Source organism: Tetrao urogallus (assembly GCF_951394365.1).
Source record: "Tetrao urogallus genome assembly, chromosome: 6".
NCBI classification, from domain to species: Eukaryota; Metazoa; Chordata; class Aves; order Galliformes; family Phasianidae; genus Tetrao; species Tetrao urogallus.
In genome coordinates, this window is record NC_136819.1 from 10,501,949 (window position 1) to 10,518,955 (window position 17,007).

The 17,007-nt window shown below is 42.4% G+C and overlaps 1 protein-coding gene across 1 annotated transcript in view; it reads right to left on the reverse strand.

Annotated features, from left to right (window-relative positions):
• TUB (TUB bipartite transcription factor) overlaps positions 1-5,623 on the reverse strand; it is a gene marked incomplete at both ends in the record, with an annotated part of 57,954 nt that extends 52,331 nt beyond the window's left edge. The window contains one exon of the mRNA XM_079537671.1: positions 5,586-5,623. Within this exon, the coding sequence (XP_079393797.1) occupies positions 5,586-5,623 (38 nt within the window). The remainder of the gene's footprint in view (positions 1-5,585) is intronic.
• Between the last annotated feature and the right edge of the window lie 11,384 nt (positions 5,624-17,007).

The window sequence follows — 17,007 nt, forward strand, 5'->3', positions numbered from 1 at the left end:
ATTAACATTTTAACATGAAAACAGCCAATCAATTTTAAATTAACAGTTACATCTACATTACAAACTCTGTTGCAGTAGACACTGAACTAGCTGTAAACAACCTAACACACATGCTGGAAACAGTTTACAGTAATCCATAGCTCATCACAGATGGAACTGCCTCGTTCCTCAAAGGAGTAAATCCCTTCTGCATGTTTGACGTCGTATGGCTTTCAATATCCGTGGCAGCTCACATGCAGCTTGCCCAAGTGCCTCTCTACTGCACTGCAGTATGCAGCATGGACATACCAAAGAGATCAATGGTATCACAGAAGGAAAGAATTTAACCGGTTCTCCACCGACCAAAGCTACTGAGTATCCATGTCTAAATCTTTGCACAGATTAAATGATGTGCAGATGCATCCCAGCCCTACTTTAAGGACAAGCAATAAAACAAAACCAGTGTCATTCAAGGGCAAGCTCAACGACTCTCTCTTGTACTCCACTTTTTAAATCTGCAGCCACAGCCAGTAAAGAGATTTAAAATTCAGGATCTTTGAATAATCAGTTGTCAGCTTCTGACTCACTGGTGTGCACAGACATCTTTAATGTTACCTAACACTGCTCTACAGATGCAGTGCCCCAAAAGATGTATTATCTCCCCACATCCCTAACCTAAAATTGAGACAGGCATGTGAGATTTCATACTATCCCTAGGTCTGGAAAAGCTTATTTAAAGGAAAATCATTCTCCTGGCTTGAGTCTTGGCATTTATATCAGCCAGAATCGGTGGGATGCTTTCCAAGGTACACTGAGCATCTTAGTTTCTGACTTGCTACTCAACCCAACCTAAGAAGTTAATTCAAATCATCATCCAGACAAGTTATCTGTTACATTCTACAGTACATCCAACACTTTCCCCAAATTTGTGGAAGAGAGAATTGCAACACCTTGCAGTATATTTTTTATTACTGTAGTCAATTGAAAATGCTGCTGTACTACTAGTATGAATTAGCAACGAATCACTCTAGAAATAAGTGAGATCAATTTTCCTTGCACTTCTTGACATAACACAGATACCACGAGTGGAAACACTTAGCCTTCAGCTTCATTCATTCTGCTTTCAAATTGATAGCATATCTGAAAGACAAACCTGCTTTATTGCTTTCCCTAAACATGGATCAAATACTGTATTTCACTTGCAGATACAATTTCCAACTTAGACATCATTTGAAGTTAATCAAGGTATTTCCTCACCTCATAATTCCTCACCTGCAGGTAGTTAGAACTGTGATTACACTTAAAATCACCACTAAAATCTTCACCCTGTGATTTTATTAGCTATGTCAAATGAGTTATATTAATTATGAATTAAAATATTGAGTTGCATCTCAAAAGGAACCCTGAGATATCCACTAAAATCTGCAGTTCAAGGCTAAATTTTGGTAAACTCAGAACTCAAGACAAAACTCAACTTCATGAAAGAATGACTTGGTCACTTGAGTTGTCAGAGTCAGCATCCAAGATCTGCATAGTTCTTGTGCTGGTAGAAGCAGTGACCTTTTCATGCTCTATATAGCCTTCTCTGGGAGAGCTTTATCTACTTAAGTCACTATTCTCTTCCTTCTTATTTTCTCAAGATCAGAACAGACAAAAGCAGCTGATGATCATACATCTGTATGAAAAATGAGAGCAGTAATTACGCCAATGGTGACCCCAATCTTTCTGCACATACATCATGTCCTTCCCTTGCACCTGCCTTCTACATTGACAATTCTTCAGACTGAAGACTCACTTGCTGTACATCTGCATAATATTACCGAGATCCATAAGATAACAGAGCCTGGAGAGATGCCATATTCTCAGCTGAGAGCCCTCTGGTCTTGCTGGCATTATCCTGTTACTGTGTCATAGAAGAGGCTGCAGAAGGTGAGAGAACAATTCTTCAGCTCCCCATGGCCACCTGTTTGTCTGAGACAGACCATCATATAGCACACAGCAACAAATTCAAGGGAAGATATTTAGAGAGATCTTCTGCAGACACCATACAGCGGGCAAGACAGAATTCTATCATCATGAATAAGCTGAAACAACAAAAAAGGAAACAAAAAAGAAGTGAGCACAACAAGGTGTAGGGAAAAAATGGCAAAAAGAGGTCTGTTCATAAAGAGAAACAACAGAAAGAAGAAAATGAATTGGAAAATAAGCCAGCAGTATGAGGGGAAGAGCAATGAGGAGGAAGTGTGAAAAGAATCCAGCTCTCTGGAACAGCAATTTTTAGTTACTAATAGAAAGTGCCATCTTCCAGAAAAGCTGCTGCTTACATGTCTAAATGCAAGCAGCTTTAAGGGAAGTCCAAAAAGCCTCAGGCATAAGAGTCTAAATCGTCTGACTCGGTGAGCTGCAAGAGGAGATATAACATTTCATAGCCATTTTCCGTCTGCAATCCAAATCTGGCACAGATGGCTTGCAAATGATTGTCACTGCCAGAAATCTGCAAATGATTGTCACTACCAGAGGCCCATTGGCCTGTTATGAAATGAGTTTTACTCTCAATCTGGATATCGATACTGTAAACGTAGCCAGAGGTCAAAATATTATAGGACAGCTGGGGAGCCACTGTCTATCACACAGTGCAGAGCACACCCTAGGAGAGATGGAAAAGCCCCCTCAGTCTCACCCTCCAACTGAAATCCCCCTTTAGCACACTGATAGGATGAGTGTTTCGCTCCCAGCTCAGTCCCTGATCTCCCTTGAGCCTTGTCCCATTTCCACTTCAGCCAATTCCATACAACTTCCACTGGTCTTTTTATTTCCCTCACTGGCAAAACCGAAGTGATACCCTATTATCCTCTCCTCTCTTTTCCACCCAGTTGATTTCAGCTATCAGAATCAGAGTAGCAATTGCCGCTGACGACATGCTTGTACAGCTCCTTACCTTGACACTGGGCCTAACAGGGCTTTGATCTCAACTGGAGGCTCTGTGCAGTATTATGGTTATGTCCTATATCAGAGCACAGACCCCCAGCTCTGTCTTAAATGTCTTAACAGCACACAACTAGGCTACTTTTATACAGCTCAAAAACGTGAGGCAAGACAGCCTAATTCAGAGCAGAGCAGACACATGCTCTCTGTACCCTTTTCTTTAGAAAAAACAGCTCTCATAAATTATCGATGCCATTCCCCATGGGAGGCAGCTGAGAGCTCGCCTGCATTGCGATGCACTCGCAATCACAAACTGCACCTCGCAGAGAGGGTGAGCACCTCACCTGTGCTGCTTCCCTCACAGTACTGACGCTTTCAGATAGATATTATAGCAAATAAACACATAGCAACAAGCGTGGGGCACCCTTCATCTTCAAGCACGTCCCTGTTCCAGAACTTGTTTATACATCACGCTTTCAGAAGCCTTCTTAGCTGCTTTAATTGCCATGATTCATGAATTTACAGCACAGCTCTGCTCCAACACAATTCTCATCCAACTGTAATCCTTCACCTTGCAAATAAATAAGTAGTGACTGTTTATAGCTTCAATTTCTAAGCACAAGCTTAAAACTTCAAAGTGAATTCATAAAAGCTACAAAGAAAATGAGCATAATAAAAAAAGGTCACAAGTGAAATCATGTACATAACTATTATCATCCTGTAAACTCAAATCTCCTCAACCTATGACTACTAGTGTTTCAAATGCAGAATACAGAAAAGAAGGAAAATGTATACAGAGCAAAGTATCCAAACCACAACCTACATTCCATAAATAAAATGAACCTTTCATCTGCCTCAGCTTGAAAAAGCCAGCATTGACACAGAATGAATCGGTTAACATTTTTTATTAATTCACCTAAAATGTTCTCAGCATCTTCAGGATGGAAATGCAATCTGCATTCCCAGAGGCGTACACCCGGCTGCTCCCTCACGTTGCGCATTTCACTTCCACAAAATGGTATTCTGACCTAATTTACTAATAAAACTTTCTCAAACATGATGCCAGCCACATACACATTCAGATTCCCATTTCCCAGATGAATGCATTTCGGGCATCCTGGAAGATATTTTAAATGAGCACATTCCACAAGATTTGCAAAGACCTACTTTGAACTCTGGAGTTAGCTCCCTGTAAACCAAAAAACGAGTCAACTCCTTTGGGAGAGTGCAAATCACAGCAGAGGTTTAAAAGCAGGCCGTTTCAGAGCAGGAGGGAGGCTTCTTTGCCCTGCGACTTGGGAGGCTTTTAGCAGTTACTAACCATAAGTGTACGGTCAACACTTGTGAAGAACATTACATTAGAAAACATGTGAGCATCGTCACATCAGTGTTTCTCTGAATATCTACTGCATCTACTCTGCTGGCTTCTTTAACTGCACAGTGTGCAATGAAAACAAGATGCTTTATTTCCTTCCTCAAAGCCTTTGCTACAAAGCCCCTGAGTGAACTTTCGGCCCCAGCCTCTGCAGAGCCTTGAATATGGTGGGAGAACAGGGGCACAGTTACGGGAAGAGTCGTGAGCAGCTGTTCTTGTGGTATTTTTCCCGTCATTACATCGGCTTCAAATTACATCAGAAATCACCAGCTAGTCATTTTTGGAAGCTTATTGCCAATGCCTTACATCTTTTTAAAACACAGGCTCTGAAAAAGCCATGGGAGCAAATGGCAACATTCTTGGGTTCGCTGCAGTTTTCTTTCTTTCCCATTCCTCTGTCATGAGGATCATGAGCACAGGTTAAACCAACAGAGCTCCACTTTGGCACCCATTGTTCTTTTTTTCCTCTCCATCTCAGGGAGCGATTTACGTGTGTCACATTGCATCAGCAGTCACACACCTTCACTAGAAAAACTGCCACTCAGTGTGGGGCCGATGGACCCACAGAACAGCTGCCTTTAGCATGAAGTGCACAGTGTAATTCTTTTTGAACTTAGGATTCTCTAGAACAACTAACTAAATCGCTGTCTGTTCCCACAACCCACGGGGCACCGTGAAAATTCCGTGTTACAAAGAAATGAATGAAGCAAGCACGCCGTGTTGCGTTACGCGGGACACCTTTTTAAGGCGCGCACGATTCCTTTTGCGATAGTTTCAGAAGACTCCAACTCTCACAACGAAGCCGCAACGCGGTCAGCCCGAACAGCGCTCGGGGTTTTACCGCACAGATCCCCGCCCCGAGCTCGGCAGCCCCGGCCCAGGACCGAGCTATATCCCCTACTCCAGCAACGACCGGAGCGCTGGGGCGATGCGGGCGGCGATAGCGCTCCTCCCGCCCGGCCCGGCTCCCGCTGACGCACGGGGCTCCCGGGCAGCGGCCGCGGCGGCTCCGGTAGCTTATGGCAACGACGGAGCCAATGGCGGCCGCCCGCCGGGCGCTGCCATGGCGATCCCGCCGCTCGCCACGGCCGCTCCGAGGGACGGAGGGGGACCCTACGGCCACGGAGCGAGCGGGGCCGTGCGCCGCCCGCCCGCTTCGGGCGGTTCTCCCCCGGGAGCGGCCCCGAACTTGACGACGCGGGACCGGACCCGAGTTCGCAGGCGGGACCGGGCCCGCCCTCCCTCTCGCGGCCGTCCCGGAGCGGCCGTCCCGCGGGACCCTCCCGGCCGCGGGGGTCGCCCCTACCTGTAGGGGATCCAGTCCGCCTGGTGCCTCGAAGTCATCTCTCGCCGGCGACGCTGCCCGGAGCCGAGGAGGGGTTGGCGGCTGCCGCTGCCCGAGTCGGAGCCCGCCGCGGCGCGGGCAGCATCCTCCGTCCGAGGCGGGGGCGGACGGGCGCCGCTTATCCCGGCGGCGGCCGCGGAAACATCCCCCCGGGGAGGGCTCCCCGCGGCGGGCCGGGCTGCATGGGGAGGGGGCGGCCGGGGGCGGCCAGGGGCAGCGGGAGGCGGCTCCCGGCCCTTCCTCCCCGCCCGGAGCGCCGGCTGAGACGGGCGCCGGAGCGAGGGGGGGGGGGGAGGAGGGAAGGCGAGGGAAGGGGCGGAGGAAGGGCCGGCGGCGGGCAGGGAAAGGCAGGGCGGCCGCGCCGCGTCCCCGTCGCCGCTATCCGCCCGCCCCCCGACTGCCGCCGCGCTGAGGCATCGCCCGGCCGAGGCGGGCCGCCCTCCGCGCCGGGCCCGCCCCTGCCCCGTCAGCCGCGCCGCCACTGACTCACGGCCGGCGTCCGCCACGACACTGGGCATGTGCGGGGCGGCGGCGTGAGGCACGCGGCCGTGAATGGGGTGCGCGGTGCCCGGCCTGAGCTCGGCATCTGTCGGCCGAGCCCTGCCGGCAGAGCCTGCCAGCCCGGCGCGTCGGCCCAAAATGGCTGAGAAGCTGCCACTGAGGAGAGAACAAGGTGTGAGAGCCGGGCGCCTCGCGGCTGCTCTCCTCCCCTCGCTCCGCTGCTGGCTGTGCCCTTGCAGAAACTGCGCCCGAGTTTGGTGCGGCTCCCGGGGTGCCTCGGAAGGGCAAAGAGAGGAGAACCTCAGTGAGACCACGGCCAGAAAAGCAAGAGGCATCCGTAAGATGCTTAGCAGGCACCAGAAGCGGTACTTTGTCATATGCTCTCCTGAGCTTTTGGAAAGTTATTTTGTCTGAAAGTCAGAGACAGGAATTAAACTTTTCCCAGAGGTCTAAATGAGATCTGCCGGTAAGAAAGAATTCTCGCATCGATGTGGATAAGATGATTCACTACTTCTTGACCAGTGCTGAACACCGGCTTTGGCAGATCTCAGCTCCCATCGGGTACAGTCTGCTAATGTAAAACAACGGCCTTCAGTGCTACCAGCCAAAGTGCCCATCTCTCAGTGCCACGCTGTGTGCTTTTTAAGCGTGCCCACTGAGTGGGGCTCCTGTAGAAAAGAAAGAAAAGAGGAAAGGAGAAACTCTCCCAGAAAGGAACAGTTTCATGTTTTCAGTCTCAAAAGCTTTCAAGGCTGATGATTAGATTATCCACATTCAAAAAGCCCTACGTGCAAAATCTGATATTTGAGCTAGTGCATCTATCACATATCAAAAGGCTCCCTCTGAACCTTTGAGCTGTATGAATCATGGAGATGCTTACTGTAATTGAAATAGCCTGAATCCACACTTGTATTAACAAATACAAAATGCACAGGGTTTCTAGATGTTCAAAAATGGAGGCCCATCAGGGTGTCCTAGAGGATGGGGGGTGAGCAGGAGATAGCTTCCCTCCAGTGAGAGCTGATACAGAGAAGAGAGATCAGGAAAACCATGCTTACAGAACCAGAAGGAAAGATAATTTGCTTTCTTGTCTCCTTTCGTAGTGTCATCTTATGTTCTCAGTCTTCCTCTTAATCCTCCCCCACAATGATTCTCCTTCACCTTACCATCTCAGGCCACTTGTTTTTTTGCTGCCTATGTAGCAGCTCTGGCTCTTTCTTACCAGCTGTACTCTGCCCCCATGGATGCAGCGGGTGAGCTGAGCAGAATGCCCTCTGCATCTGGCAGAAGAACTGCACATTTCTACCTCCGAGGAAGGTCCCAACTCACCAGGCTCCATTGGAATGTCCCTCTGCTTCAAATACACTGTGCACAGAGCTAACTGGGTGACAGTGCAAGAGTTAAATGATGGGAGAATGACTGAGGCATTCATTTTGCTGTCCCACAAGCCTCAGAATTGCCCTTGGGAGGCAGACCTGATCACTCACATTTCTGATAACTCAGCAGCTCAGCAAAGAGCTGGCCTTTGCAGGGGACTGTTTCCCTCATGCTAGAACAAAAAAAAATTAGAAAAAAAATATCAGCATGAAAAAAATAACCTTTTTAAGGAGTAATGATTTCCAGATGCTATCTGTAAAGAAAACTGTACTTCTCAAAAGCCATACCAACATGATGGGCAATGTAATCTCTTGGAAAAACAGTGCTTTAAATGTTGAATTCTGAATATATAAAACATGGAAAGCAGCAATATAGATGCAAACTTTGGCCATCCACTGCAAAATGCATCTCACCATCTTCGTGTATCTTGTGGTACCTCGCCAATTATTCTTATTTTGTCCCCTATGTAAATTAAGTGTCCTACTAATACCTTTTTTTATTTAGTTGATGAATACTATGCCACATCTAACAGTTGGAAACACCTGCATTTGCAACTGAAAGCCTTCTGGCAATCTGGGTAGAGAGCAGGACATCAAAGCGAAAGGACTCCTTTGAAATGGAGTAGGCAGAGCCTAAGCAAGGTCTAAAATAAGAAACCGATGCAAGCTCCTTCCTAACAGTACACATTAATAACATAAAAAGTTCTGATTTCGCTGTGATGGAGTAATTTAGGTATTATCATTTAAGCTTTGAAAAAAAAAAAAAAAAAAAGGAATGGTGAATGTACCCACTAATCTGAAATAAAGCACAGAGTATCTTTTGTGGGGAGATCCTTATTTATCTATATTCTCTTCTTTCAGCATGTGCAGTTGCTTCTGCAGCAGTGAGCACAGCACTGTTCAGAACTTGTGTGCTGCAGATATAAGTATTGAATTATGTTCCAGTTTCATTTGTCCTTTTAGCTGGCCTCGAAGGCTGATTTCAGCAAAAGGAAAAGTGCAGCAATGAGCAGCGTGAGTTTTATTCGTGAGCCCATCCTGGTTCCATGCTGTGGTGTAACATGTACCCAGACTCACACACCCTAATTCATTCGTAAGACATCCATGAGACCCATTTGAACTTTGCTTTTTGAGTCTTATTAAAAAGACATCTGACAGGCTGTTTTCTCTGGATCAGGTCCATAGCATAACACAGAAAACACTTCTATTCAGAATTTTAAAGCATATGATATCACAAACAGGACAGATTTCGCATAATTATGTAAACTTTCTTGGTTTTCCCTTATTGGCTTGGATGTTTCTGATTTAAGTCTCAAGTGACAAGGAATAGCTTTGTGCTTATGCTGGCATAACTACAGAAGTGGTGGCTGTGTGTAGATTTTTCCATTCCAATATATCTAAAATCAAGCCACAGTATTGGAAGTAAAACCATGCCAAATAGAACTTAGCTGCATTCGTTACAAACTTAGAGCTCCTAACAAAGTTCATGAACTTTTCTGCACAAAGCTCGGATCAGTTGTGGGTGTACCCAGGGTATTTTGTTCGTTTGCTTATTTTAAAATGAAACTGCACCTAACCAGGATGCAAAATACGAGGTTTTACAATAATGAGGTGAAATTCAGCAAGTTCAGTGGATTTTTTCCCAAGCAGTGAGATTTGGAATGTGTTGAAACAAATTCAGAATAAACTCCAGAGTAAGATAAAGAGCATTTAAACTTTCACAAATCAAAAAGAAGCAAATTCTCACATAAAGTAAATAAATAAAGTAAATAAAATAAGTAATTTTAGCCATAAACACTTCAGCTAAACCAAAGACATGATAAAGATAATTCTGCTCATTTTTCTGGGCTTTGGATAAGGCTTATACCAAGTTCCCACTCCCTGTGATTTGAACAGAAAGAAGTCCAATTTAAATATCCTTGTTTCCCCCGATATTACTAAAATGCTTTATTTTAATATATCAATTTCAGCTATTGCAAGAAAATTTTTGTGGTAAAGTGAACAATTTGGAGATAAAACTGCAAAGGAGATGAATTTTTGCATGAAGGATTTGTCAAAGCCTTTGCATGGTTGATCCTCTCTCTTTCCCTCTCCATGAAATCTCACTTTGCCTTACTGTATTTCGTCTATTCTCATTCTAGTAACTACATTTCTGTTTCTTTATTGTGAGGCTGTGAAGCATAAATACCAATCAGTAATACATTGAGATAAAATGTATTCTGTGATATCAGAATAAGGTTCTCCAGCCACCCAAACAGTAAGTTTTCACTACAGTCACTTCAGTTTGAACTTGCCTGACTCCATTGAGATATTATTATTATTATTATTATTATTATTATTATTATTATTATTTTGCAACTAGTATTAAACTAACACTACCTCTAACATATTCCTATGAAGAAGGTGAGTATTGAAAATTGTAACTTCTGAGGAGTGAAGATTGCTGAGCTGTTCCCCAGCTCTAGAAATCAAACCACATCCACCACTGTCCTGGTGTTTGCTACTGGTGGCCTGCTTCTAATACATGCTGTGTAACTTTTCAGTTTGGTTTGATGGCAGATCCTGTAATAACAGTTAGAAACTCTCTCAAAATCTTGCATTGCATATATCCAGTAGTTTGGTTCTGTGCTGTAACTCTAGTACTACAGTGGAAAAAATCCACCTCTTGCACAGAGGCAAACATGATTGGTATGCATAAATTCACTGACACAGGAGCAAGAAACTAGTACTATCATAATCTGAGCTTCTGTCATGTTTGGAATTGCTGTCTCACTGAACACTCATCCAAAACCAGCGGGACCACTAAAAGTGGATTCTTCCGTATGTCCCTTCAGCCTCCCGTTTTTACTGCCCTCTAGCATTATTCCTACATGCTTATACAAACAAATCATTGTGTAGGATGAATTTTCCTGTGATAGTGCTTAAATCCGAAATTGGATAATCTCATCCCATTTCAGCTTAGTATTTTCTGACATTTATAGAGAAGACTCCAAGTGGCTGTAAGACAGCAAGCTAAATGGCACTTTGTTGCCCAGGAAAATTGTCTCTTTTCTTTTCTTTTTTTTTGTTTTTTCTTCTAAAATCAATGAAAATTTTCAGTTCAGATGTTTTTTGGGGTTTTTTTTTTTTTTTTTCCTTCACAAAATATCACTTCTGCTTTTTACTCATTTAATTGCTTTGAGTTAACTCAGTTTTTGCTCACAGCCTGCAAGAGAGGAACCTGTCCTACCTCCCTTGTCATCATGGCAAGTCTGGAGGACCCTGCAGTGTCCTTTCAGTACAAAAACAGGCTTCTTCTCACAACTGAATGGGACAACCATCCTGAAAGCCTTTTAAGCTATTAGCAAACAGTAACAGGTCTATAGCACGGGGGTTGGAACTACATGATCTTAAAGGTCCCTTCCTACCCAAACTGTACTGATTCTAGGTTTTAGCCTGCTGAAATGATAAAACCTAAAATATATATTCATATTAGTCTTTCTTTCAAGTAGTCTTTCAGACATGATTTACATGCCTTTAAAAGCCATTGGCTTCACCTGACAATAACCCAGAAAACTGAAATGCTCCTAGTAGAGCCAGAAATGCTTTGCCCTAGGGGTTTGTACATCATGATAAGATCTCATAATTTTATACTCTAGATTTTGTACTGTAGATTTCTTTAAGCATGACTACTGAAAGACGTTGGTTTATTTAGAGAACAAAAAATGACCCACGGAGTCTGAGAGAACTAACGCTTTGTTGCAATTAAAATGAAGTCAAGCTCACTGTACAAGAAAAAACGATTCAAATTAGTCTCTCTGGAGATAAAGCAGCTAGGAAAATACAAGACTAACTATAGAATATTTGAGCATTTTTGTAATTAGAAAAAGTGCTAGAGTCCTTGAAGTCTTCAGATGATATCTAAGATTAAACAGTATTGAGTTATTCTTTTCATTTGCTTTCTGTAAAAAGATAAAGCCAGTGAAACTTTCCATAAGGAGCAGGAATAAGTACTTCAATAACTGCTCTCTTTCTGCTGTAGTGGTTTAAGTACATTTGAGCTTGCAATGGAAATAACTTGATCATCATACAGAATTAATACTACTTATTAGCTTGACTTACCACAATCAGCTACACTTCAGCAAATATGGCACTATTTATAATATAACTTCTTTACATCATCTTTGTAATACAATAAATTGTTGCATTCAAATGAGAGATGATAACCCGAGGCAAGAGCCAAAGGTGGTTTGTCTACAGCTATATAGAAAGTCTCTAGGTAAGCTAGGAGTCGATCCATCCATCTTTACTGAAACATCTATCTGCAGTGCATACAAAGCATATTCTGTATTCTGTGTGCCAAGTGCTGAATCCTTCGTATTTACTAACACAAGGACAGGCTGAGAGTGCATTGCTTACTCAGTGTTTCTCTGAATTGTGATCTAATGCACCTTACCTGATAATAATTTCAAATATACACATGCACTAAACGTAACATACAGAGCTGGATGAAAATTTGTTTGCAAGAGTTAGAAATGTTATTGATTTTACCACACCATTTATTCACTTTACCTCAGTGGATGACGGAAGCTGTGGCCAAATATCTCAACAGAAGCATTTATCAGGCCACCACGTTCAATAACTTGGTCCAACTTAAAGACATTCTTTTGTTGTTGTTGTGTTTTAGCATTCTTATGAAGGTTTTAGTTCCCTGTTTGCCGGGTTCTCAGTGCTGTAGCTGCCACAGAGTCCAATAGAACCGTCTGAGCAGCTTCCTCTGGAGGAGTCTGGGGCAGTTTCTCTTTGGCAAGGAGGTAGCTCTGTGCATGAGTACATGGGGAGCACTGCCTATCCCTGGAAATCTCCATGGGTTCATCGTGCAATTCAGAACTCCCTCCAGCAAAATGTCCCTCCACCCTTGGCACCCACCTGCAGAGGCCTCCCAGGACTTCCAGGCAGCTCTACTGACCACGCGTTTGCCAGCCCCTCTGAAATGGAAACCCAAAGGTACAGCATGAAGTAGACAAGGTGCCACCCTCTTAGAGGCAAGGGGCACCTGTATGAGGACAGACACAGCCACACTACACTCCTCAGCCCAACACTTTTTATGCAGCAGAGAAGAGCCCAGTGCTGAGTTATTAACACTTCTGTGAGACCTGTATCAGCCACATCTGGCAGACCACACTGTCCTCATTAACTTCATCAGTGATTTGTGCAGACTTGCCTCAAAGCTATTTTGTTTGTTATTTTTCTCTAAAAAGTCTGGAACAACTGTTTCTCTTAAAATAACTTTCCTGGCAGCCAGACATAAAGATAAGGTTCTAAAATTTTCCTTCTGGACATAAAATCGTAAGTAGTTAAGCAGCAATTAATTACAAAGTGAAACATATACCTTCAAATACCACTGTAAAGAAAATAAAAAGGGTGCATTAATAAGAGATTCCCATACAATAAAATAAAATTTTTTTAAAAAAAGTTCTTCAAAGAGACTTTTCTTGTGTAATAAAAGGTAAAGCAACATTTTTCAAGTCACTTCGGGGTGAGAACTGAAAAATAGTGAATAGTGAAAAATAGAATAGTGAAGGTGAGTTTGAATTTCTGTAGTAAAAATTTTATAGAAATTAAATGCATGCAAAATTATCTGAGCCTGTGCAGATTTTCATAATGTCTAGGTGAAATCTGTCTTATTTTTGCTTCATTTTGCTTTGCAGAAGCCAGTATTCTTATTTGGCTTCTCAGACCATTTTCAGACATATAATTTGTCCTAAATTACTGTAGGTGTGTTGTATATGGATGTCCTTCTCTCTAATCTCTGAATTTGAGGATTTCTTCACTGCTCCTTATTAATGACAGTTCTGAGCTCCTCTTCTACTCCACCCTCCTTGCACGGATAACACACTTTCCTCTCTATTACTCCAACTTCAGTCAGCTGGGTTCCAGTGCCTGGGTCTTTTATGTGCCAGACACAATTATTCAGCTCTAAATCCTAACATTTTCATTAAGACTGTAACCACATCCTTCAACCACCCCATAGGAGCAGCAATTTGCAAAGCCAGCTGACTGTGAGCAAAGATGCTTTCTGGTTTACCCAAAATGTATTATTTGTGACTAAATTAAAAAAAAAAAAGATTCTGCATTCAACACAATGTTTCTTCAGTGGATATGCACTTATGGTACATGCCATACAAAATACAAAACCAGACAGAAGATCTGCATTGATTAAATATATATATATATACATATCATATATATATATGATGCATTAGCTAGTCAGAGGCCTGGATTTAGTGAGAAGTCTGGGGAAAGGATAAAAGTAAAGGGCATGAGACAACTCAGGATGTCAGAGCCTGTTATCTCCTTGCTGCTGGTACCACCCTTTGTGCCTTTTCTTTCATGAATGATGTGGCTGTGGCTTCTTACCTCTCTTCCTTTCACAACTCAATCTCCTTTTCTCCCACAATGAAGCTACCATGCATGCTAGCTATCTGGCACAGACTTTTTGCAGCTATACATGCTGTGACTTCTCCCTCTCCTAAGTGTTCCAGTGTCCTTGAGAATGCACTTTGCAAGAAGCACTGCCTCTTCCTCGGGAACTGTTGAGCATTTTCCTCATTCTGACATTTGCTATTTATTGATCCTTGTCTACAACATCTTGCTGTACATTAAGAAGGTGGTAATGTAACAGCATGTTAACAATCAGTGTAGTATTGTACTATAGTAGCAAAGAGACGTGGTGAGACACACTGACTCAAAGACACAGAGAAACTCCCTCTTATGCCTCTCAGCATGTTTTCCAATTAAAGTCTCAAGCAGATCCAGTTAACAATAAGACCTGGCCTTTATATAGAAACCTCAAAGTGAAACCAAGACTCACAGAAGAAAATGAAATCAAAGAGAAACACAAAAACACAGCCAATCTAGAAAACATGTTCACTAAGGGTAGCAGGTAAATTGATGTGGAAAAAGAGAGAACAGGCGGAAGGGAAAAATATATATATTGAAAATAGCAGCCAACAGGAAAGCTGGGTGTAAAGGTCTAGAAAAGCAGAGTTGAAGTTGATGAACAGAATGCAGTCAGATAAACTGCACAGGAAAGGTTTATATGTCAGCAGGCTGAAAAAAAAAACAAAAAAACCCACAATCTGACAACAATGAAAAGCCTCCAAAATCTCACGTACTGGATAGGTACATGATACTGAAGTAAGTCAGTCAATTAGACCTGAGTCATGCGAGAAATATGCAGAGTTATGCAATACCTGAAGTGGCAGCAGGTGGTTATTGATACTTTCCTTCTGTTTGCCAACTTCTTGCCACTTGGTGACAATGAATTTTGTTCTACAAAACATGCCAGCCTTACATTAAATGAACAACACTTGAAAGGAAACACATACAGTGTTTTTTGTTTGTTTGGTTGGTTGGTTGTTTTTTTTTTTTTTGGAATAGCAGTTCTGTCTACAAATGGTCTTGTAAAGACAATTCAGTCTCTAGAAAAAGATACTATGGTCCTAAACAGTACTTAAAAACCCAGCACCACAGAGCTCTTTTCTCAGAGGTTCTGCATATGCGCATAGACTCACCAAGAGATCTGGATGTATTATTAAACTGAGATAAGATATTATAGGACAGTCTGCGGCTCAGCAGCAACTTTTGATCTGGAAGGAAGTAACTGGTGATAAATAGATATTTTCAGAAATCCATTGAAATTGATCAAATCATTCATGCACATTTATTCTACAGCCAGCCTAATATGATCAAGTTGGGCCTTCTGAGAAGAGGAAAACACAATTATGCCAGCCTACTTCTATCATTTTATCTTAGTATCAATAAGGGCTAACTGTCCTTAATATAATTTTTGATTATTTGTAATTAAATCTAACTCTACATCGTTAAAGAAAATTGTAGAATAATTCGAATACTTGGAAGAATCAGTTAATATTACTTCCTTCAGAACCACACTTGTAATTTAACTGTAATTCAGAAAAGAATACTGGAAAAAAAAATAATAGTTTTTTGTACCAGCGTGCTGCTTAACAAACTACTATTAACAAACTACTGGGGACTTTAGAGTGGCAGTAAAACAGAAGTTCCTCTGAGCATATTTCCTCCATCTGGAGATAAGTCTAGTTCTGGATAGCAGTAAAAAATTCCTAGGGAGTATGAATAGTCTTGCCTTGACATGAGCATACGTTGACCAAACACAAAATGGAAACTCTGGGCTGTTTTAGCACCTACCTCTCAATGACTTATGCCAGTATATATAAATTATTTTCATTCCCCGCTGACATGAAATGAATTCTAAGCAGATGCAAAAGAAGATGCACGTCTGTCCCAATTGCAATCTCAAGAATCGATTAAATATATTTGTCTTAAAAACTGTCAGGTTTCCGGCATCACAAAGTTATTTCCAGAGATTCTAGAAGTTACATCTCCTGCTCTGACATCAGCTGCATCCCTGAAGCAATTTATCACCCCTTTACTTGAAAGAAAACAATCACAAACAAAGGTAGTTCTGTGAACACCTGTAGCCCCTGAAGAACAAGAGAACTCCAGACAACAAAGCAGAGCATCAAAAGAGGCTGCAAACCAGGAAAACAGCACATGAGAATGAGTATCAACAGAATAAAATTCTCAGTTCAGGGCCTGATTACTCAATTTTGATCAAGTCACTTCACCCCTTGGGTCTCATTTTCCTTATGCGATGTTTACAGTGTAAGCACACAAAGCAGTCAAACTGTGGTGCAGCACAGAGCCATGATGCATTTGTCTGCTCTAGCAGTGCTATTATCTAGATGAAGAGCACTGCACTGTAAACCCAAAAACGAAATAGCTAACATGGAAAAAAACCTGACATCAGTTTAACTAATCTGAATTTGCAAGCCAAATACTTTGCTGTCATAATATAAGTTAAAATGTATAGGGTTTTTAAGAAGGTCAGGTCACCAAAGTGCCTCATGAGGCTTGAAGTATTAAGCATACTATTGCCAATCACTGCGACATTTGTGTCTTAACCAGCCATCCCTTAGGGGCACGGGGAATTTTTCTCACAATAACACAAAACATCTTTAGCAGAGAATTCTAAGAAAACAGCACAGAAGTTCTAAAGCAAATTTTTCTGCCCCAAAAGAGAATCATTTAATAAAGCTACAACAGATTGTGCACTCTGAGATAGGAGAATGAAACTTACTTGATTAAACCCAAGTAAGTGCAATGGTTTTAATGATATCCCCAAAGAAAAGCCAGGCTGATAACTGTTACAGTAGTTTACCAGTATTGGATTGAAGGTAAGTTAAGGTTTAGACTCCTTCCATAATTCATTTCAGTGACACTCACACTGAAAATTCCTCCAGATGAAAGATCAGTGCATGCAATCTTCCACTGCGTGGCATATATATTACAGGTTATGTGCATCAAAATAATTGAGAATACAAAGATGAAGATTTAACTTCTATGAAGTTGAAAATCTTATTTTACTGCCAATGTTCTGAAAAGAAAGACATTCTCCTGTATCATTACATAAAGGCATGTGG